Source organism: Aulonocara stuartgranti (assembly GCF_965226115.1).
Source record: "Aulonocara stuartgranti genome assembly, chromosome: 8".
NCBI lineage: Eukaryota > Metazoa > Chordata > Actinopteri > Cichliformes > Cichlidae > Aulonocara > Aulonocara stuartgranti.
Genome location: NC_138959.1, coordinates 19,346,172 through 19,370,239, shown reverse-complemented (window position 1 = coordinate 19,370,239; position 24,068 = coordinate 19,346,172). Strand labels below are relative to the sequence as shown.

The following is a 24,068-nucleotide window of genomic DNA, read 5'->3' as shown; positions in this document are numbered from 1 at the left end:
TTCGTGTTTTAAAGTTCATAAAGTTTTGATAGATAATGGAAAAAGTGTAGATTTCTGCTGTCCCGTTCTTTACTAAAACATGCTCTTTCCACTACCTGCTGGGTGTTGCTGCCCATCAGCACAATTATTTTTCTGGGAAAGTTGAAGCATATCGAGACCCGCCGAGAGGTAAATGTCTGTGCAGCTACAACAAAAATGATACAACGACAATATGAACATTTGTTTTTCTTACAGCCTTTCTTTCTGTTACAGCTGGAAAGAGTAGAAGCTGTTTCTGACTCTTTCCAGCTGTAACAGAAAGAAAGAACATAATACTTTTCATTTTCTATAAATCCCCAGCAGCTCATTTACAGGAGTGCAGGTGAAATGAAACATGAGGGGGTGGGTCTATTGTAGCTTTTGCTTTCAAATCCGTGTTTTAATTGTCAGATAAAGAGAACAGTCAGTGCTTTTCTTTGTTTTGTTTCTCTTTCTTATCTCTCAGTCCTTAAATAGGGCCTGGGTCCTTACCCCGGGTCAACACACCTGAATCAAATGATTAGTTCATTACCAGGCCTCTGGAGAACGTCAAGACTTGTTGAAGAGGTAATTCAGCTGCGTTGGATCAAGGACACATCTAAAACCTGCTCGACACCGACCCATGAGGCCTGGAGTTCCCCACCCCTGGCTTAGATGATTAACTGTCAGAATATTAAGCTGAAAGGGCTGTACGTCTGCTCACTCCTAATATTCAGAGTGTAACTACACATTTAATACATTTAAATCCTGAAAAAGAAGTGCAATTTTCCCACATGATAAATACATGCTGCTGTAGTAAGTGAAAAAAGTCTGTCAGCATGCATCTTTAAACATTCATTGTAAGAAATAAATATAAAATGACAGGAAAATTTCTGTCAATTCATTGCCAAATTTGTCAGAAATTTTTATTATAGATAGTGAAAAAATGGGAACTTTCTATCATTTTATTGTTCATCTACATCTTATTCGTCTTGGTGTCGTATGAATGACAAGGGGGGAGGTCTTAATCGGTAGGCAACACACAAAAATTGACCTTTTTAAAATCAGTCCAGTGGGTCTGAGTGTTTGACACCTCTGCCATAAGTGCATTTACTAAAGGTAAGGTAAGGTAAAGGTTAAAGGTCAAGTTTTCTGAAAAATCTTGGGAACACAAGTTAATGAGTTTAAACAGATCTTTGACAAAAACAGGCAATGAAGTTCAGACACTGTGTGGTGATGTGTGCTGTCCTGACAATACATGTAAGAACAGACTGTGATTAAGATTAAGAGCATTCATACCTTAAGACTTAGTGAATTATGTTTGCCTGTGGTGACACAGGTAATTCAGAGGCGACCTGGCAGGCATGTGCTCTACAACTTCATGAAGACTTGCGCCCCCTGTCAGGAGGCTGAGGTGTAGCACCTGAGGCTACCAGTAGTTTTATTTCATTTCAACTTTTTCTATTGTAGCTCAGTTCAGATTCTGTTTCCAGAGTACATTTTCTTGTTAATATAAATATTATTATTTTAAGTTCACAAAATAATTTCGTTTAGCTATATTTTTTCCAAAAGCCTAGTTTTCATTTTTATTTTAGTTAACTACAGTGTTTAGTTTTTAGTTTAGCTTTAGTTTTTTATAATAACTTTGTTAATCATTGCAGTATATCACACAGTCAGTTAAACTTCGGAGATATCAGTCTGTGCAGTTAGGAAGCATCAACCATAGTGACTCCATTTCACCTGATGCACTTGAGCGACTACAACAAAACAGTCTTTAAAATGTTTTAGCAGGTGCTGGACACAGACGATCTTCCTGACTGACTTCTGCTGAGGACTCAACTCAGCAACAGGAGCAGCAGTATCTGGTCTTGCAGGAGGAGCAGTGCCAGTGTGCATACCTCTCTAGACAATGATTGACCCATTGCCAAACCGGTCATGCTGGATGATGTTTCAGGGAGTGCTCTGCCGTATTATTAATCATGAATTTGCTCTCATCTGTGAAGAGAACAGCATTCCTTGGCTGGACTGAAAGCTCTGGTGTTCTCTGGTGAAAGCCAGTGAAGCTACATGGTGGTGCTGGGCTGTGATCGCGTGTCCCACTAACGGACGTTAAGACCTCGTGACACAGTCATAGAGTCTGTTTCCCACAATATGGTCTGAAACTTGAGTAGCCTGCTGGAGGTCATTTTGTGCTCCTCCTTTTCTTCATCACACAAACGATTACATATCGGTTCTGCTGCCCGGTTGATGCCCTTCTGCTGCTCTGTCCAGCTACTCTAGTGTGCTGGCCCATCTCCTTATTTCCTCCACACTCTTGAGAGTGTGCTCAGAGACACAGCAAACCTTCTTGTGCCATGATAGAGGAGCTGCACTACCTGTGCTACCTGAGTGTGCTGCAAAAACCATTTCATCCAACCAGCAGCAAAAACAGAGACACAGCTCTGAGCTGTGACCAAACCAGGCTCACACAGCTGCTGCTTGGATCGCGAGGGGCAACCAATCAGGAGAAAGTTGGACTGAAGGGAATAAAAATTAGCAAATAAACTAAGGTGTAAAGGTGTATGAGAAAAATAAACATTATAATTAACTGTAAATCATGCAAAGCAACTCATGTATGAGTTAGAAAGACAATTTGGAGCTGGAAGCAGGCATAATAACTCCACCTTTATGATTGTACATGCTTTCTACTTTCTACATTATTTAGCATCTGTCTGAATCACTACAGATGATGAAAGAATACATGAATTTCACAGACACCTTTTTAATGTTCATATTTGTCCAGACTCTTCCAGACTTTGTGCATAGCAGTAGTTTCAACGCTGTTCTGTATGATTTATGCAGTTACTTTAAAAAATATCTATTAGAGAATAATACTAGCAAATAGGTTGATATTTTGAACTTTCACAAGTCATAGTAATGGAAAAAAGATATCTGTGTCTACCTGAACCTAGCACTTGCCACATGTATATGCTTGGGCGTGCTCACGTATGTCCCCTTGGAAATATTCAGTGTCTGGGGACTTCAGTTGTCTTGGATGCAGTCTCAGCTCAGTTGTTGAGAGAGGCAGGGGGGAAGGGACCAACGCCCAACTCTGAGAAAAACGGCAGCCTTGGTTTGACCTCAGGTAAGCACAGATAATTTATATTAATTATTATTATTTTGTCACAGTAAGTGAATATTTGATAGACAGTTAAATGGTTCCAGATATGTGTTTTTAAAGCAGGAATGGGTCTGGTTTACAACATGAAAATTATTACTGTAGAAGAAAGCATCTGCAGTTCTCTTTTGATCATTTGAGTTTGTCACCATAACTGTTGTACAATGCACAGTATTGCGCAAAAGTCTTGAATTATCCCTAATTTCTTTATATTTTGCTAGGAAAATTGGAAATAGTTGCAGTAATCTACTGAAACACTTGCAAACGAGTATACAGAGCACAGTTTGTACAATTCAAATGTGCGTGAAAGCCAATATTTGTCTCGGACACCTTTATTCTTCAACACAGGCTGAAGTTTTCCTGTAATTTCTTTAAGTAGTCTTCAAGAATAGTTCTCCAGGGTTCTTGAAGAACATTCAAAGCTCTCCTTTGAATTTTGGCTACCTTTTGTTCCATTTCTGTCAAAAGGATCCCACACTACTTCAATAATGTTGAGGTCCGAGCTCTGGGGAGGCCAATCCATGACTGATAGTGTTTCAATGTGTGTTTTTCTATCCAGTTATGCTTTGGCAGTATTTCTGGGAACACTGCCATGCTAAAAAATGAATGCTCCATAAAACCTGTTTCCTGATATTCAGACCAGTTCTTGTGTGGTTTGGCGTCCCTTAGAATTTATCTTGACTGCTAATCATCTGCTATGGGCATTCTTTTAGGTTTGGCACTTTGTCTGTTCTTCAATTTATCCTCAAAAGTCTCCTCCAAATTCTTAAGCACATACTGCAGATTATCTGCCAGGTTTTTAACCAATAACACTGAGAATCCCCCGTTTGGTGCAAAAATACAATTTTATGCCTGTCAAACTGTTTTAGCCTTGGCATTAAAAAAAAGATCCAACTAAAGAAATGGGAACAAATTAAAAACTACTAGTAATAAAGTGTTAAAAGATTCAGTGTAAGTTGTGTGTTATTTGTAGACAAGACACTGGTTCATCCATTGAGTCATGTGCCTTTTTATGGTTGAATGAGTCATAGGTAACTATTAAAAGGCTTACCAAATGAACAAAAACAGGTCAGGTACACAACTGGACTGAAAGTGAGTGAAAAACCAAAGAAAAACTTTGAAAGACCTTCAGAAAGCCTGAAGAACTATTGCTCAAGAAACCAAAACATAAACAAAAACAAGAGATGATTCAACACTTTTGCACAGTAATGTATATGTTTCACTTTTAACATGAGTAAGATGCAGACTAATGAAGCAAAGGTTTTGTGTTTTATTATTATTTTTATTATAAGCATTGTTTTTATTTGTAGGTGTACTCATAGATGACCAACATGGCGTGCCTGGCGGCTCTGTGTCTCCTGTTTATTTTTCCACTGAGCAGCTCCCAGAGCACGCTGGAGTCTGAGCAGAAAATCAGCGCCCATAAGGCCCCAGGAGCAGCTCCTCCTCCTCCACCCCCACACATAAGGGACCTACTCCAAAAGGAGGAAACCAATAATTTAAACGCAATGCGGACATGTAAGTGTGTAAACACTGGTGAAGAGAGCTTCATGTTCACTGCCATCCAGCAGTGAGACAAGATAATTAGTTAAAAATTGTACCATGTAAATCCATGTAAATTCTTCCTTTAAAAAAAAAAAAAAACTTGAACAATTTTTTGTAGATTAAATAAGTACTACTCAAAGTTAGATATATACTTTTCAATAGGAGTGTATGGCCCTAATATCATCATGATATCACCTTTGGTTAGGGTTAATAGGAAAGCATCAATATGAGCCATGTCAGGCTGGGCAGAGCACAACGTGTGCAGGGTTACACCGTTGTAGGGATCACTGCATCTTTTCAAGACAGACAGGAAGAAAGGGGAGCAACAGCAATGACCAGCCGACGCTTATTTGTCAGCTTCAGTCTGCACTTTAATGCATTAACACTGCAGTGTTCTGTGTGAGTATATGGAAAGTTCAATGTTTTCAGTAAGAGCTTACAGACTGCAGATTGATCCATGCTATGATTAACTGAAGTGCTGTCAAGTGCATTTCAAGTTCACTCCACTGATGTTTTGTTATATAAAAATAATATGTTTTCTATTACAATGTGATGCTGCTTATAGTTCAATTTAAAAAGTACAGGCTGACTAGTTTGGACAACACAGAAGAGTTTACATTAACTTCAAGTAATTGGAGAGATGGAAGAAAGTTAAGTTATACCCACTGAAAATATCTGAGTGGCTCAGTTTGGACAGCTAAATGTAAAGTGTTTATAATCAAATGGCACATGTATTGTTTGAAAAATTAGACTTCTGGTAACTTTTTAGGATTTTTATATTGCAGTTGCTTGAATTGGCAGTGCTAAATGCTGAATTCCTGTCTAGCTCAAGTTTAAAAGGATTTTTACGTGAAAGCTCTGATGAACACCGTCTTGTGTTTGTGCCTCTGCAGATGCCCTTGTAGACAAAGATAACGCCAAAGTGGGTCTGTTCATCGCAGCAGCCATGGGAACATTTGCTCTGATGGCTGCAGTGTACTGCATCTACAACAAGTTCTACACCAAACAGCAGTACATGCACACCCAGCTCAACAATGACCCAGGTAGCTTTGATTGTTTCTGAGGTAGAACCATGTTCAATTTGAGTGGGAAACAGAAATGATCAGAACCTGTGTGGCAGCATGTGAAACTATTCCTGAGAGACTGTCAACAGCAACACTTATAAGACACTTATAAATTATCATCAGCGGGAAAATTACTCTCTCATCTTTTCTGTCTGATTTGTTGATAGCAAAGCATTTCCTGTTTGCTGCTGTTTAGAGGCAAAGTGATGCTTTAGTGTGTGGAAATGCAAATCTGTAATTTATACGCCATAAACAAGACTGATTATGTTTGATTTTCTGTTGTTTTGGAGTCTTGTCCTTACATTATCTTAAGGCTAAAATCTAAAAAAGCTTTTCTATTTAAAGAAAACTTTTAAAAGTGCATTTTATTTTCTGTCTGCAGACACAGACTCCCTGGACCCCCCCCCTGTGTTCTTTCACGCCTCCGTCAGCTCCAGTGTAATGGACCTGCAGAAAGCCGGTTACGGCTCCCTCTCGGACACTCCATCCATAATTTCTGTCCCACCCAGTTTGTCCCCTCCTCCATCTGCCATGCCCCTGCCTGCCCTCTTCCTCTCCTCTCGCTCTCTTAGAACTATATCAGCAAAGGATCTGGAGAAGAGTTACATATGACATGCTTGTGTAGGTTACTGTTTTTGAATGATGGATAAGGGAGTAGTTACAGTTACTTGAATGTTTGTGTTGTTTTTTTGTACACATAGACTCATTTTTGATTTTACTCAACAGCAGTAAAATAAAGAGGAAACTAAGGCACAGCTTAGCGATATACGGCGCCTTCACATCCAGTTCTGTTAATGTTAATCATGACTTCCTTTAACCTCACTGCCCATTATTCTCATTCACAGTCATATGCATGAACTGTAGTAATTTTTGCCGTGTTTTTGTTTATTACACATAATAAACTAGATATTTCCAGCATCTTATCAAAGCTGCACCACCCTCTAATTAGAAAATAAACTCTCCAAATTAAAAAATATATATGTCTTTCGAGTTTTGTGATAAACAATTACAGCTCCATGAATTACTTCATGAGCTGCAGTGAAAGTTTAACTAATGACTTAAGCAAAATAAACCTAACACGCCTGATTTAATCTGTGCATGTTAAAGGAATACAGACTCTTGGACTGGGAAAGGTGTTTTGCCTCTTTAAAACTATCTTGACTACTGTTTCAGAATTGATATTTTATGTATAATACTTTATATTTGATGATTTTGAAAATATAAAGTTAGGTACATCTTTAATATTTAGATAGTAAGAAGATTTTCTATAGTGTCTCTGCACACCACCACAGTGGTTCCTACATCAAACAACCATGATGTGATTGAATTGCAGACTTTCAGCTTTAATTCAGGGGTTTAACAAACATAAATAACATTACATTTAGGAAATTCAAGCCAAACAAAGTTCAACATTTTCAGAGGCTGAAGATTAATGACAGACTTTTAAGCAGTTTTCACTGGAACTGTCAAAGAGATGCTGGTTAATATGAAGGAAGCCATTGTTGGGTTGGGAAAAAAAGCCCAAATAAATCTATCAGAGAAGCAGCAACAACTTTATGAGTGGCCAAATCAACAATCAGGCACAGTTATAAAACAATGAACGCAATGGCGAGTTTCTCAAGGTAAAGAAATGCCACGAAACTGCTTCTCACTCAGTTGTCAAGTTACATCTGAGCCTCTAAAAATGAGGGACTGTTTATAAAAAGAGCTCCTATTGTCCAAATCCTCATGAACCTAGCTGTATATGCAGCACTTCCAGTGTAAAGAGACTGGAAGATAAAATCAATACTGACACTTTTGTTGATGGACAAACGAAAATGTGATTTTAAAAGACCGACCCACATACATAAAATACTTCAATGCAGTTTTTCTTTTTCCACTTTTTCTATCTACAGTATACAGTTACATTAAGCCTGTTTTACGCTAGTTTAGACATTTCTATATGTAACAAAAAATGTCTCGAAAAGAAAGCAGCTCGCCAATACGCACCAAATAAGTGACTCCATTAACTTATAATGACATATAGCAGCCCTGCCTCTGTCCCTGCTGGTAAGGTGCAGATCATGAAGAGATCAAGACTCGCCTCCTCCATTTGTGATGTTCTATTGATTTTCAATCCTTCTAAAATTTATTTCTGGTCATAAACGCGAAAAAACCTGCAATCTAATCCACAACCACTGTCCCGAGGTGAGTCTGCGTACCTTCTTACAAATACCCAGAAACTCTATTAATATTCTTGGTGGGACAGTGTTTACACTAACTCCCCATTCAAGGCTTGTGCAGTCCAAGAATAGCCGCGGCTTGGATAGTCGGTGCTTAAAACGAGGAAGGAAGTGCCGTATACCTTCCTCTCACTACACACTTGGAGAGATTAGCGGCAGCAGTAATCTGTTTCAGGACCATGGCCAGAGACAACGTTTGGATATGAATCTTATCGAAAGTTGCCTACGACTCTCTGTGAACCTTTACGGACACCAAACAGTGTGACGAAGTTTGTTTGGACAGGGTATCCGGAAAAGTGGGGCTGAACATGCATATTCGACTGGTTTTATATAAAGGGACTTGAAGGAGGCTCAGTCAAATCTCTGGACAGTCTGTCGCTAATTACGAGTCTCGTTTCACATGAAAGCGTGAGTTACGAAAGCTGGTGACCCAACCAAATCGGTTCTTTTAATGTGAGTAAGAAGCAAGAAGCCGGGAAGCAGAGGAGAAAGGCTGTGCGCTCAGTCGGGAGCGCGCAGAGACTGCACATTGGGCCGGTCCTGGAGACGTGAGGATGGAGGTCCGGCCGGACAGGTTTAAGGCCGTGGCAGCCAAAACTCTTGGGAAAATATACGGGTATGTAAAATCTCCTCCTCGGGGAACAGAAACAGAGCAGAAACATCTGCTGGATGACCTTTAATGTTAAAAAGGAGCTTTGTGTTTAGCGGTTAAGCTGCGGACCTGAGGGGAAGTTCAATCTTACTGATGCTGAAACATGGCCTGTTAGTCTATCAGTGTTTCTATTAAGAAGATTTAAAGAAATATAATGTCCAGAGGCCCGAATCAATAATATGGAAATATGTGTCCGCTTATAAATCTTTCATATAAGAAATGTGTACACAATAACTCGCTGTATGTGGCACTGGCGACTTAAAGTAGCTGATAAGAGATTAAAAAAGAAACCCAAATTGATTTTCAAACTCTCTTTTATAAGCAGTGTGTATCATTCTTTGTTCCCGAAGAACAAAAAAACAGAATGAAGTTACATTTCAGGCTCAAAATGTTCTCTCAGTGTAAGATGACGCGCTGGATCGATATTTGGATCCATTTCTCCTAAGCTTGCCGTGCTCTTACATTGTCACATTACAGAGACACTGTGACACCGTGTGTGTGTGTGTGTGTGTGTGTGTGTGTGTGTGTGTGTGTGTGTGTGTGTGTGTGTGTGTGTGTGTGTGTGAGTGAGGGGAGGGGGTGTCCATCTGGAATTTTCTGAAAGACTAATAAAACTCTGTGTTTCACTTTCTACCATTTTTAGAGATTAGACAATATCGGTTAGAATAACAGAAAAACAGACATTTAAGAACTCGGTATCATTTTAATGACTTATTGGGACACTTTTATAGGTTTATAGCGACAGTGCAACCAATTCCGTTGACACTCGGTGGCAAAAAACAAAACAAAGCAAAAACCTTCATTGGGCACTCCTGAGAAATAGCGTGTAAGAACCTGGGCAGTTATCTGATAGCAAGAAACTCATAGGTGGACTCCCCTTTCTTTCTCTCGGGATTTGATGCAGCGTCTAAACACTTAAATCCCCTCCAGAAATAGCATCTCCCTGTCCAAGCTGTCGGCCCACGTAAATCCCTGCAGGGCGTACACCTTGGCCACGTCACTCTTCCTCTCTAGTAGCCACATAGCTTGTCATCTTGTCCCTCGCCCGCGCACCCCCCCCCCCCCCCCCCCCCCCCCTTCATAGCCGGGATTAGGACACCCGGCCTGCGGCAGAGAGCGCAGGTCATCTCACTGGAGCGCACTGCTCTCACGTGCTGTACCTGGCTGCTTTGCGTAAAAGGCTCACCGGCCTGCTTGACCGCGCGAAATCCGCACCTTACATTCGAAAATGACTCTTTATTTACTTGTTGTAAATGACTAAACCTTTAGCCTGTTTTATTATACAACTCTCCGCCTGATGTTTACTTCTCAAGCGTCATCTTCTTCTTTTCAAAATTGATTAGCGCAAATTAGCAGTCACGCGATCGTCTGTGATTTCAGTCAGTGATCACAGTAGACAGCTGGTACTTGTCTTTATTTTCAGGTTAAGCAGGAATTTGACTCAAAGACACTCTGAATCTCTTATTTATCTCAGGTTTTATCCTCAAAACATTTACCTGGAAAACTCGTTCCTCGAGAGTATTTTATGATTAACTCTCTAATACTTTTTTCCTTCGTCCGTTATAACTGCCACATGAGCGGATAGAGGATATTTTAACATGTTATATTAGGAGACTTAGTTCACTAAGTTTGTATTAATGCCATGGAGCATTTTCAGACCATCAACTTTCTCTTATCTAATCAATTATTCCAAGGTGTCCGAGTTGACGGTCTGCCCTACATTTGTCCTTGATGTATGAATTAAGAGATTAACCCGCTGACGGAACTGTATTGATTTAGGAAATATAGAATTCAGCTCTGCTATACTCCAATATTCAGAACTTTTACTTTTTTGGGATTGAGTTCAATTGTTCCACAGGAATGATGCAATCTGGGCTTTTCTACAAGGTGTAACGGGAGAAAGGGAGAGAAGGTCAGACAGCTTTTAGGGATTACGACGGATTTTCCTTAACCTGGGGTCAGTCATGAAAAGTCACTGCAACTGATACAGTATAAAATTAAAAATATAGTGGCCCTTTATAATAAAGTCCTTGACCTATAGTATAATTTGTCAAAATGCTTTCACCACAATTAGTCTAGGGTGTAATATTCAGTATCGAAAATACTAACTGATTCCAAATGAGTCTAAAATGTCAGTGCAGCAGAGCAAGGAGGTTTTAAAGGAAACGAGACCTGCATTTTGAAGTGTTGAACACCTTTAGATTAATTTAGAAGGAGGCACAATTTATAATGTGACTATTTCTAATATAATACAAAACTTTAAGGCAATACAGACACGTTTTCATTCTTTACACAGTGTTGTTAGCAGTTTTGGCTGTATGGTGTAATCTCCCCTTTTCAGATTGTCCACATTTTGTTGCATTATACTTCATTTATTGTGTTTTCTGGTGGACATACCTTCTAAATAAATGACTTGGAGTGCCCCCTTAATCAGATAGGACAACTCTGAAGCATATTACATCTTGCGCACCAAAACAATGTGTAATTAGAATGAAAGAAGGGGTGTTTATGATATTCTATTATGCACATTATGCCCTTAACAATAATGTGCAATTGCAATGTAAGAAGAAGAAACATCATTGGCTGTTTCTTCTAAAATACCCAAAATATGTTAATTGCATAGAAATGCTCAGTGTTAATAATACCTTTCCTTTTAAAATGTCAGTTGTGTTTTGAGATGCTTAAAAATGACAAAAATTACATGGCAAATGTTGAGAAATTACATCATAAGTAGAGAGAGCTTTACTGTAAAGTGAGACCGAAAGCACTACAAGTGTACAGCTAGTGGAAAAAAAACTACATATATGGACACTAGGGAAATAAACTGGTGTAAAATAAGGAAGGACTGCTGTGAATTATGTGTGAGAATATGTGTGAGTCAGAGGAGATGCCGGTAAGGAGCAGAGTTAAAGATGAAAAGGAGACAGGAAGAAAGACGAGAGAGGCCAGCCCAGACAGAAATAGTCCAAGAGAGCCAGCGATATTAATAATTTAACAACGAAAATCATTAATATTTGATCGGTGTTGAAGATTGTTGGAACCCCTGCTTACAGTTACCAACAGAGCATGTTTTATAACGGCATAGCTGTTTTCAATCGTGTTGGTATTTTGTATGAATGTTCTGGACAGATTTGTTGGCAGGAACACAAATGGCCTCACAGCAGTTCTCTGGTAATAACCATGTCATTTTAAAGTCTGCAGGAAATATATTACATAGCGTGATATAAACAACTGCCTTAACTCCAGGGCCTACACAACAGATGTACTTATAAAAGCTTTTGCCACTAGATGAACAAGCTCTAAATGTTGTTGAATATCGCAAGTATGACACACAGATTTACTCACAACAAAAAAAGAGATCTGGGAAGTGTTTTGACCTGAGGTGTTTTGTCATATGTCCTAGTCACTTCTGCGATTTCCTTTGTTTGTCAACCTTCAGTGACCTTAGATAAAAATACACTTAAATCTAGGAAAAAAATATTACAGCATCAGAATCATAAGAATCACTTAAATGTGCCATCAGGACTGGGGTTTTTTTGTACAAAATTCAGCGTGTGAAAGGTTATTTTGTGTGCATATTTTGATTTGGATAATTTTATCAGCTTTGTTTGTGTTTGGTCTTGAATGTCTCACGCCATCCTTCAGTCTCCTTAATAATTACAATGATCACAATGTCTGTTTGGTTAGGAAGAGTATGGTGATGCATCAGAGGTTCACTGTGATCACATTTACCACAGCGACGTATACAACAGTGGAAGAGGTTTTCAAATTGCATGGCTGATCCAGGTCAATAGAAGCTGCTCACTTGTATATATAAAACCTAAAGGGCAGTGATGTAGTAACTCATCCAGCTCAATGTTTCACAATTTATAAGATACTGCCTGTAAAATGGCAAATGTGACCTTGACCATGATTAGGTGATCAATGTTTTAAGTTTCACTAAAATCTATTCTTACATTTTCAATTCAATTTTATTTATATAGCACCAAATCACAACAACAGTCGCCTCAAGGCGCTTTATATTGTAAGGTAGATCCTACAATAAAACATTCAGAGAAAAAAACCCAACAATCATATGACCCCCTATGAGCAAGCACTTTGGCGACAATGGGAAGGAAAAACTCCATTTTAACAGGAAGGGGGGGGGGACCATCTGCTGTGATTGGTTGGGGGCAGAGGAAGAAGACAGGATGAAGGACTTGCTGTAGAAGAGAGCCAGAGATTAATAACAAGTGTGATCTGACTAACACTCTAACAGGCTAGACCAACGGCATCATGAACTCATTGGTCCTTTAGCTGGATGAGCTAAAAACTGATCTGTCACTTCCTACTTGTCCACCTCTGAAACATGAAACAATACATAGAAACTATTGTGGCTTTTAGATGCACTGACCCTAAGAAGATAAAACTGGATATAGTTATACATCCAATATAAATTAGATTTTATTGATACTTTTATTGATTATTGCCTCCATGATTGCTTTTTTTTTTTGTCACTGTTTCACTGAAGTGTTTGTTGCATTCCATGTAATCATACAATGAATGTGATTTACAGTATCATAACCTGCTCTAGTCTTTTCCTAACCTGTCAAAATTGTGGGTAATTAAAAATCAGGAAGAGTCGGTTATGAATGCTAATCTGGTTCATTTAATCTCCTTTTGTTCAGTACAAGTTGTCAAACAAAACATTCCCATGATCTCTGCTCTACATTTGCACAGTTGATTTTTGGCTAAAAGCTGCAGGTTTGAGTTTGTGGATGTGCTTTGGCGAAGTATAGCCATACTCTGTGCATCTCTGCGATCGGAGCTGGACCTGCAGTGGTCTTATCTTACAACTCAGCTTTTCACATGTCATGTTTAATAGATGACTGCTACATTTAGATGCATATTTGATGCTTGTCGGAGGCTGACAGTCCGTGTGGTTTCTAAGGGTTTTGCAGTGAGGCAGAAGAGCAGCTTGCTTTAGGCTTTTCTTTTTTGCTGGCGGTTTCTGTGAGGGTGCAGCGCAGAAATCCTGATTGTATTAACTTAATGTGATAAGTTAAAGTGTTAACAGCAGGTCCCAGCAGTGGGATGCTAATGGACATTTGTGCTGACTGTGATTTTTTTTTTTAAGATGCTTGACTTAGCAGTCAAACAGACACCCAAGAGGACTGTCTGAACATCTAAACCCACTCACTTTCATCAGGCCAAGTTGTCAGTCAACAAGCTTTTCAGGATCTGTTTTCACTGTGCCAGCAGGAGATTGGAAAACCTCAGGCCCACTCACTGATTCCTCCGAAGTTAAATCAATGACATGCATTAGGCTTTCAGGACTTAGTAACTGTTGAACCTAGTTATTTCCTGTCACTTATGAATCATTGTTTAGCTTAAATAAATCAGTAAACAATACTATCTGCTAGGAGAAAGCTTTTTGAAATGACTCATTTGCATGCAAGAGTGTTTTGTTGTGTATTTTCAAGGTTATTTCTTTAGCAAGTTATGCTTAAGAGATAAGAAATACAAATATTTTTGTCTTTATTAAAGAATACAGTTTATCTACCCCCTCTTCAAAGATAACTTGTCAGATTTGTGATACAGGAACAATAAAGTGACCTAAATGTAGATGACACTTTTAATCTACCCACTTTTCCTCTCAGAGCCATCGAGAAGAAACAGGAAAATGGCGAGACCATCGAGCTGTCGGCAGAGGGCCGGCCAGAGCTGGTGGAGGAGAAGGAGATGCCTGTGGTGGACTGCACGTGCTTCGGTCTGCCCAGGCGCTACATCATCGCAATCCTCTCTGGCATTGGTTTCTGCATCTCCTTCGGTATCCGGTGTAACTTGGGCGTGGCTATCGTCAGCATGGTCAACAGCCACACCATCTTCAAAGACAACAAGGAGGTTATAGTGGTGAGTGACAGCAGATGAGTCTGAGTTAATGTTAAATTCTCCCCTGAAGTGACACAGCCAAATTACATATTGTGTAATATGACTGTTTATGTTTATGTTGTTTTAAGGTTGTTTTGGCCATGGGGGGTTGTGCTAGGTACCCTACATATGACTATATATGTCCAATGGACTCATAAAATGCTGAGTTAGGATTTAACAACATGAGAAAATGTTACACTGACTGGAATGATAAAACACGAGTAAGCGTAACAAAGTGTCAGATTATTAAAACTAACACAGCAGTACTTTCATGAAAATGATTTCTCTCTGTATTATCACCTGAAGGCAGCACCTCCTATGATCCCAAGCTAACTAGTCATAAAGAGAAGAGCAAATTTCCGCAACTAACCAGGACTGAACAATGCAGGCATCCTAAAAACCAACCCACCAAATCAAACAAAGTCAGAGTAAAAACAAAATACTGGCTATGAAAAAGGTTTATTCCAATTCCAGCTGTTTGATATAATTAGATATTAAGTATTGGACCACGCCTCCAAACACGCTGCTTCCGGTTCTCATCTATAGCTTCCCCCAGTTCTACAAGCTATTCCCTCTTGTTTACGTGTCTCACCCTCCCTCCCCTTTTCAGTTCTTTAACTTCTTCAATGCTATTTAGTACACGGGGATCTGCCAGGCCTGGGAGCCGCCGGCAGTTCCCTTTGAGGCCCCCCCCAAACCGCAGCTCAATTCGTGTCCAAGCATTCACCTTTACCTACTTAAACGTTGTCAAACCTAACATGAGGACGCGGGCCCAGCTAGTGAATGTTTGATATAGTTGAGAGATCTGGTGGAATACTTGTGGCTGGTCAGCAGATGTCAGTAGTGGTCAGCATCTGTTTTTTTATGGTTCTTATTTACTGTTAATTATCTAATGTCCACTTTTAGATGATGTTAAATACAGTCTTGCTTTTGAGAAGTGAAAGAATAACTCATCTGCACATATCCAGATATGATTTTAAATGATGTGTCTTACTGTGTGTCCCAACAGAAAGCACAGTTTGACTGGGATCCTGAAACGGTGGGAATGATCCACGGTTCATTCTTCTGGGGATACATTGTAACTCAAATCCCAGGAGGGTTCATTTGTCAAAAGTTTGCAGCAAACAGGTCTGTTAACCTCCTGCACCGTGCAAGGAATAATCAGCTTTTGTCGCACAGCATATTCAATGGGGTAATTTCTTCTCCGTGTTTTGTTTCTTTTTCAGGGTGTTTGGCTTTGCTATAGTGGCAACATCTTTCCTGAACATGCTCATTCCTACAGCAGCTCGTATGCACTTTAGCTGCGTTATCATTGTCAGGATCTTTCAAGGACTTGTGGAGGTGCTTCTCTCTCCCCTGAAGTGCAATGTGCTTCTGTTTACATAATGCAGTTGAGATTATTTACAATCATGCAAATTCCTACATTCTACTCCTATTCCCACAGGGAGTTTCATACCCAGCATGTCATGGTATTTGGGCCAAATGGGCACCACCTCTTGAAAGAAGTCGCCTGGCAACAACAGCCTTTTGTGGTGAGTCCGTGATCAGTGGCCCTGCTCTGCCTGCAAACAATGTGTGATAGATTAAGACAATTAACAACAAATATATCTAAACAATATCAAAATAAAATCAAAATTTTCATGTTTTAGGTTCTTATGCTGGTGCTGTGATTGCCATGCCATTAGCTGGAATCCTAGTCCAGTACTCAGGATGGTCATCTGTCTTCTATGTGTATGGTAAGACGCCTTTAACCTGGGCCTCATTTCAAACCCTTCAGTTTGGAATGAATATGCATTTTTCTAATAAGCTAACTGTTGTTGATACATGAAAATGCGGATGCTTGCGACGACACTGAACGCACACAGTAGAGCCTCACTCATAATGAAACTATGAGAAAAGGAAAACCACAACAGACCAGCGCCATAAATACCAGAAGGATGTAGTCTCATGGTAAAAAAGAAATTACACCACATGTCGTGTCAAAACTGTTATACGTTCGGACACAGTACCGTGGAACGAATCTTGAGCAATGCCTTAGTTCTTTTTATTTTTCGACAGCGCAGCAATTTATTGAAACAGCATATGTGACAAAAACAGTTTTAGTTCAATAGTTCAGTACAATTGTAACAAAGTTGAAAGTCAATATTTGACTACCTTGATTCTTTGGCACACAAAATCTGAACTCTTTGAAGGACATTCAAAGCTCTTCTTTGGATGTTGGTTGCCTTTTGTTTTGTTCTCTGGGGATCCTACATTCCTAATTAGTGCTGAGGTAAAACTTGGGGAGGCCAATCCACAACTGTGTGTTTTCCCTGTTTCCCTTCTGTCTTCTTGACAGCCACCCTCCCACTGAGACAAACTCTGTTGAAGCTTCAGTGAACAATAGATTGATGTATTTCTTGGGAGCACTTAAAGTCACAGTGTTAGGCATTATTAAGGTATTAGCAAGTGCTTAATTCATTATTTTTGCAGCATTACTCCTCATTAGTTTGACATTCATAAAAACAGATATATTATTATGAATGTTATTATGATTATTAGTAGTGATGTAATACCAGTGATAGTTGTACATGATGTAACAATAACAGACAGATAAACATATCTGTATTTATAAAGCACATACTAAGGAGGAGTAATGATATATAAATGTTTAATTAAGCACTTATTTTACCGTGTGACACTTTTATGAAGTGCTACCAACGTTTTTACTCTTTCTTAAGGACTTTCGGATCGCCTTCATTTGCTGATAGTTTTTTTTAGATGTGCCGCTTCCTCTTTTGACCTGCAATTGTCCAGTTTCGGCAAAACTTTTAAAGGAAGCACTGCACAGCATGCTGAGATATGCTCAGCACATCTCAAGTATTTTGAGTGCTTAAAGATTCAGCAGACAGGTTTTTGCGAATCACTTTGTTGGTGGAAAAAAATATTTTTTTTGTATAGAAATGGAGCAAATTATTTGTACTAGCAATGTGTAGACACAACACTGGTTCATCCCTCGAGTCGGATCAGCTCAGTGTCACGTGGCTTAACAAATAAACACATTCTTCTGAACATAGTCAGGCACGGGTACAAAAACTGGCCTGAAAAGTAATCAACGTCTAAAGAAAAACTCATGAGGGCTAAAGAACCATTGCTCAAGACCACTTTTAAAAGTTACAGCAAAGTCTGGGTACTTGGAAGAAGAATCTAAAGAAATGAGGGGTCTTTGTTTGCACAGTATTGTAATAACAAATGAGTTAGTGTGTAAAAAAATAATCTTTTTTCTCCAATCTGCCTGTTCCTTCCCCAGGAAGTTTTGGTGTTATGTGGTATTGCTTTTGGATCCTGGTCTCGTATGAAAGTCCGGCAGCTCACCCCACCATCACCGAGGAGGAGAGGAAATACATTGAGGAAAGCATTGGCGAGTCAGCCCAATTTACAGTAACGGTCAGTACATGCAACAGATTTCTCAAGATCTGTCAATTAAAACACTGCACTTCATTCAAGGGCATTTCACTAGTTTACAGGATTGCTATGAAACCACGTTAAAAAAAACCCTCTTAAAAATAGGTGAGTTTATATGCTGATTCAAAGTGAGATAACGGAGATGATAAACAAGCAAACACTGAGTCAAAAGCTCAATTGTTTATCTGTCACAGTGACAGATTTAGAAACTCTTTGTTAGCACTCATTTCTGTATCTGCAGTCAAGCAAAACTCAGTTCCACACACCCTGCTCTGTTGTCGTTTGTGATGCTCGTTTGTTTCAAAGGAAAACATTTAAGAAATTAATTAGTTACGTGTTCAAGCAAAGAGCTATACACGTTTGAGACAAAATCAGAGAACTTCTTTACAAAATCACTAAAATCATCATCACATTTTTCCCTTACAGAAATTCAACACACCGTGGAGGGCCTTCTTTACCTCCATGCCAGTGTATGCCATCATCGTAGCCAACTTCTGCCGAAGCTGGACTTTCTACTTGCTCCTCATCAGCCAGCCTGCTTACTTTGAGGAGGTCTTTGGGTTTGAAATTAGCAAGGTAACACGTGCAGCCGACAAGCAAAAACCTTTCAGCAGTTATATCAGAAAATAAAGGACATCACTGCAGCTTTGGTTGCGTGTCTTGCCACTGCAGTGGTAAATTTAAATGTCCTCATTTGTACCATTGCAGTTTGCACACCTTATATTGACAAATCATGAAGCACTGACAACAATTTTTCACCTTAATTTACTAAAATTTAATTTTTTAAATTTTTTAAACACATACACCCAATTTAGAATCACTAATTAAATATCCTGTATGTTTGACTGAGGAAACCAGAGTACCAGAAGAACAACGGCTTTAGGGAGGATTTCTAGAGCCATTCTGGCACCATTACAATGGTCTGCACCACCCTGCTGCAAATAAGCAACAGGAGAATGCACAGAGTGCGACTGCCCATTGACAGGAAATGCTCTCTATGTTCCTTCCGCAGGAAGGATCCTGGACCTTGAATTTTTTATTACAAGATCCTGATGTCAGCCATCGTTCTGATGTCTCAGAGCATTATCTTGACAAAATAAAAAGTGTGTTGTACACCTCTCTCCATGCTTTTGCATATGCTATATCTACACTGCTGACATTTATGTTCAAGCTCAACTTTGACCTTTAATGAACTTAAATTTTTATTTAAAATCTTGGTGAAAAATAAGAGTTTTCTAAATTTGTTTTTGTATTTGAATGTAGTTTGTCTTTCAAAACTGCACCTTAAAGTCTGGAAGAAACTATATGAATATGTACTTTTCTGTGCCTCATAAGCACGTTAGCTTGAGCTCCAGTCCAGGCAGATTATAACTGTAGTGACAGAAGTTGCTGCGATAGAGTGGTGAACAGTCTTGGGTCCAAATGTAAAATATTTCCTTACCCAGGTTTCTGAGAATGTACGTACAATAACATGGCAGAGATCGCACTGTTTGTGCCAACTTCCATGGATGTTTTGCACCTGTTAAGGCTTTTTTCTTGTTCTCATCTAGGTGGGGATAGTGTCTGCTCTTCCTCATCTGGTTATGACCATCATTGTGCCCATTGGTGGCCAGATTGCTGACTATTTGCGATGCAACCACATCATGACCACCACGAATGTCAGGAAGCTAATGAACTGTGGAGGTAAGAAAGAACCAACTAAAGGGAAGGGAAAACGAAAACTTGCATAAATGAAACAATCACATTTGACAGGACAGAAACAGCCTGGGAAGTCAAGGGCAATGTGGACGTGCTCACATCTGTGAAGAATAACTGGCAAATGCCAGTCAATCGACACAGCACCTGTCTGTGAGCACAGGTCTCATTCAAGGACATCGAGCTCTCATGCCACGCTCATGGACTCTCATTATCTGTGCAGCCTGTAAGGGCTGCAGGTTATGCTTCCAAACTGGACAGACTGACAATGCAATAACTAAGTGCTCCCTTAATTGTTTATGGAGCAGGGTATATATGGTCCTTTAATTTTGAGAGGTTAAATTGGCACATACTCAAAATCTTACATAAAATTATTTGAATTTTATGTTGTTTTCTGCATGCGCTAACTTTGAAGTGAGTCAAGCGACACTGAAGAAACAAGCACAGTAACACGACTGTGGTGAGAAGTCATTTACCACATAAGGCAAATGATGACTCACCAATAACAGAAGCCCTGCCACTGTCCGCTATTTTTACATTGTACAGAGAAACCAAACAGCAAACACCAAAGTGAAATGCAGAAGCTTGCAAGGCACTTATCTCTAACCAATCGACAAGACTTCCAGGCCCATTCGGTTAGCGAAAAGTGTGAACACAAGGCAACAAAATAAGCACTCACACTGTTATATTTTAAAACTATTTATATGTCTGTTTTTTGCTTGCTTGCATCAGGGTTTGGGATGGAGGCTACCTTGCTGCTGGTAGTTGGTTTTTCACACACAAAAGGCATTGCCATTACATTCCTGGTCCTGGCTGTGGGTTTCTCTGGTTTCGCCATTTCAGGTGAAATATGAAGTGTTCCTTCAAAGATTTTAATCATAAATGATATGTGACTGAAAGTTAAGCAGCTACATAGTTCTGTTTTTATCACAAGATGGTAATAATATTAATGGTTCCTCACAAGGTTTCAATGTCAACCACCTGGACATTGCACCGCGGTATGCTAGTATCCTCATGGGTATCTCCAATGGCGTAGGCACCTTGTCTGGGATGGTCTGCCCACTTATAGTCGGTGCCATGACAAAGCATAAGGTGAGAACTGTTTCTGAATTTGTGACTCTAACTGATAATAATGTGTGCTTGTAAGTGTAATCAACTTTCTCATGGTTCTCTCTCATGTTTTCCTGGTAGACGCGAGAAGAGTGGCAGGGCGTGTTTCTTATTGCCTCACTCGTCCATTATGGAGGTGTTATGTTCTATGGTATGCATAGTCTCCTTTCTTGTGCTTAACCGGATCAACTACAAAAATTCTGAATGAGGAAAATTCAGCAAAACTCTGTATACTTGTCAGCTATAGCAGTCAGTGAGTTTGTGTGTCTGCTGCAGGTATTTTTGCATCTGGAGAGAAACAATCTTGGGCAGAGCCAGAGCAGCTGAGTGACGAGAAATGCGGGATCCTGGACGAGGACGAGCTTGCAAATGAGACGGAAGAACTGTATCGCACAAGCGGTGGAGCGGGCTACGGAGCCACGAACCAGGCATCGGATCCCAACGGAGGGGGCATGGCTGGGGGAGGAGGAGGAGGCTGGGTGTCAGACTGGGACAAAACTGAGGAGTATGTCCAACCAGCCGGAACCAATAATTATCTTTACGGAGGAGAGGGCGACCGAGAGTTATAACGTAAAGCCAGCAGACACAGTTTATCAGCAATGTGGAATTTCACTCAATGGCATTAAAAAACTGGTGGGAATGTGGGGATGGACAATTTTCAGCAGGTCTGACTATTTTATCATAAATTAAGAATTTCACAGAGACTGCACAGTAGAGATGAAGACAGTAGTAAACGTAAAATGTGTTTGTGCATGAGTGCAGTTGTTATACGCTGTGTGGCAGAATGGTGTCACCGGCCCACCTTCAGACATGTCGGAGGACGGCTTTAGGCCTGGTGTGGCGTTCTTTGATGCTTAGTCATTGTAACTGTAGAAACTGGACTGACATGACATGGATTTCATTTCTATGCCTCTTATTTGTATTTTAATCACTCGTGATTACACATCTTTAGGTGCACAATGATCACACTGACTTTTCTTTTTAGGAGAAATTGATATCTATTGTCAGATTAGTTTCAAAGACAAGATTTTTCATAGGGGTGGCCAAGAGAGAAACAACCTGCTGTAGGTTTATGTATTAGTCTTCCTAGTCAAATGGTACATTTACTACATAGAATAATAACATATTTGTTTGATTTTTATTTTTCACCCTTATTTGATTTAAAAAACAAAACAAAAAAGATCTGCAACCACCTGTTGAGATACTCTCATTCATGGCAAAACAGGTTTGCTGAAGATATAGTAATTTCTGGATGTAATTTTTCCATTAATATATAGTTGAACATAGCCACCCATGGCCACCCCTTGTCTCTGCCCCTGGCCCCAACAGGTTTTTGGTTGTTTTGTTTTCTTTTTCATTATTGTCCTTAATGTGCACATTTTAGAAAAAAAAATCATGTGCCAATACAACACAATATATAATGTTCTGTAGTATTGGTTTATTCATCCACTGAAAAAGGAACTGAACATCTGCAAATAACACCACATCTGGCTTTCTGGGAAGTCTACATAGACATTTTAGATGCAGTTTTTAACCACTGTATGTAGTGGACTACTACCTTGCCTACTAGCTGTCATACTGTGAAAAAAAGCATATAGGATTAGTTTAAATCTCCAGAACATCAACATCCTCTTTTAAAATTAGACTCTTAGGTTAGAAACTGTTTTTCTTTCTGTTTCTTTCTGTTTCTATTCTTTCTGTTTCTATTTCTATTTCTAAATAGAAACAGAAAGAAATTTTGCAAAAACAGAATTTTGCTTTGTATGATTAACATCTAATACGTCCTCTATTGGTATTATTTTGTTCTGCTCCATCTGTGTTTGAGGCTGGCATCAGAGGAAGCAGTTTGCTGTCTCCAGTGAAGTGGCAAAGCACAAACAGCACCAAGCTGAGGCTGTGGGATCAGTTTTGTAGCGCTCTCATTTAAAGATGGACTTTAAATTGAATTCATGTGTGTTTAATAATCCATAAAATATCAATTAAAACCAAGACCAGTTAATAAAAATGCTGAAAATCCCAACGGCATTTCTCTGTACAATTTATCTTTGTTAGTACATGTAGTCATGTATCTAGTTAGTCATTAACTAGTAATGGGATGGTACTGTTTACTGATAGGATTGATATTAAATGTTAGGATTTTTACTATTTCTGTCATTTTTCATTCATTTATTGTTAAATGTTCTGTTCTTAATTATAAACTAAATCTATGTGTAAAGGAATGTGGAAAAATACTGAAGAATAAAGCTTAGAGGTGATAGCTTCCACAGTAGTCACAAATCTTTATATTTGGCAGTTTACCCTTATGCATTGCTGCCATTTTAATGTTTTAACCTTTCATATCAGACGGTACAGAGTACGTCTCGCTATAAGTTCATTATTACGCCTGATTTGTACTCCACTGTAAAACAAAACATCTGTTTTCTCCATGTCAGCTCTGTTTCATGCATGATTCAGACACTAAGTGTGCAGGTCTTAAACATTCCTGACCCTTGGTTTCATGTTACCCCTAATGCCCTGCTCCATCCCAGACAGAATATTGATCACTGAGCTTAACTGTGAGCATTTGGAAATGAAGCGGAAAAATAGATTTTGACGGCACAGCCGGTAAGAAGCACAAAGCCTTGGGGTCTCTAAAATCAGTGGTATCATCATGCATCCATTTGTGATTGAACATATAACATATTATACAGTATATGATACCTGATAAGCAGCACTGCATCTGGTGTAATTTACTTGCCCTATTGCATGCCAGTATGAATGTTGTGCAGAGGCAAAGGACACAGTAAAGAATGGACTTAAGAGAGCCTGAAGACCTAAAAAAAAATTATGACAGTAAAGGGTCAGCATTAGCTTTCTATTGAAATCAAATATCTTGTGTGTGTGTGTGTGTGTGTGTGTGTGTGTGTGTGTGTGTGTGTGTATAAAACCATTACTGGAACTACTGTAGATTTCCTCTATGATCACAGCAATACATTCTAAGTTTTCAAACCACAAACAACGACAAAACATGACATAGCATATTACCATCGTTCACATTTTATTTAGCACAACCAGTAAGAAATGCAGAAGCAGTGTGTTAAATAACCAACACCCTATTTTTCAGTAGTTTGTAGAATCTCAAGCAGCAGTAACTTGAAGTGTCAACTCACTGGCTGCAAGTTGTCCGTTCTCTGCGGCTTCAAAACAAGCCTAAATCATTACCCCTCCACCTCCGTGCTTGACAATTGGTAAAGTTTTCACATGACTGCAAATTGGATCCTGGTTCAAATAAC

At 39.3% G+C, this 24,068-nt stretch overlaps 2 protein-coding genes across 2 annotated transcripts; both read left to right on the top strand.

Annotated features, from left to right (window-relative positions):
- The first annotated feature begins 3,033 nt into the window (after window positions 1-3,033).
- LOC309712963 (uncharacterized protein) lies at window positions 3,034-6,403 on the top strand. The gene is made up of 4 exons (XM_082544206.1): window positions 3,034-3,121; window positions 4,465-4,672; window positions 5,593-5,742; window positions 6,146-6,403. Exons 2-4 carry the CDS (start codon window positions 4,477-4,479, stop codon window positions 6,373-6,375), a joined length of 576 nt encoding a protein of 191 aa, XP_082400332.1. The 5' UTR covers window positions 3,034-3,121; window positions 4,465-4,476; the 3' UTR covers window positions 6,376-6,403.
- Window positions 6,404-8,101: 1,698 nt separating this feature from the next.
- On the top strand, window positions 8,102-22,938 carry LOC309712960 (vesicular glutamate transporter 1-like). Its single transcript, XM_082544201.1, has 13 exons — window positions 8,102-8,601; window positions 14,277-14,529; window positions 15,557-15,675; window positions 15,774-15,888; window positions 15,992-16,079; window positions 16,197-16,283; window positions 17,837-17,973; window positions 18,418-18,567; window positions 19,542-19,674; window positions 20,419-20,529; window positions 20,651-20,778; window positions 20,878-20,947; window positions 21,073-22,938. Exons 1-13 carry the CDS (start codon window positions 8,540-8,542, stop codon window positions 21,363-21,365), a joined length of 1,746 nt encoding a protein of 581 aa, XP_082400327.1. The 5' UTR covers window positions 8,102-8,539; the 3' UTR covers window positions 21,366-22,938.
- Window positions 22,939-24,068: the final 1,130 nt, after the last annotated feature.

Bases quoted from the DNA above. Each gene is read 5' to 3' on its own strand.
- LOC309712963 (XM_082544206.1), top strand. From the start codon at position 4,477: ATGACCAACATGGCGTGCCTGGCGGCTCTGTGTCTCCTGTTTATTTTT. The intron at 4,673-5,592 runs GTAAGTGTGTAA...GTGCCTCTGCAG, and splicing joins TTTAAACGCAATGCGGACAT to ATGCCCTTGTAGACAAAGAT. The intron at 5,743-6,145 runs GTAGCTTTGATT...TTCTGTCTGCAG, and splicing joins CCAGCTCAACAATGACCCAG to ACACAGACTCCCTGGACCCC.
- LOC309712960 (XM_082544201.1), top strand. From the start codon at position 8,540: ATGGAGGTCCGGCCGGACAGGTTTAAGGCCGTGGCAGCCAAAACTCTT. The intron at 14,530-15,556 runs GTGAGTGACAGC...GTGTCCCAACAG, and splicing joins ACAACAAGGAGGTTATAGTG to AAAGCACAGTTTGACTGGGA. The intron at 16,284-17,836 runs GTAAGACGCCTT...TTCCTTCCCCAG, and splicing joins ATCTGTCTTCTATGTGTATG to GAAGTTTTGGTGTTATGTGG.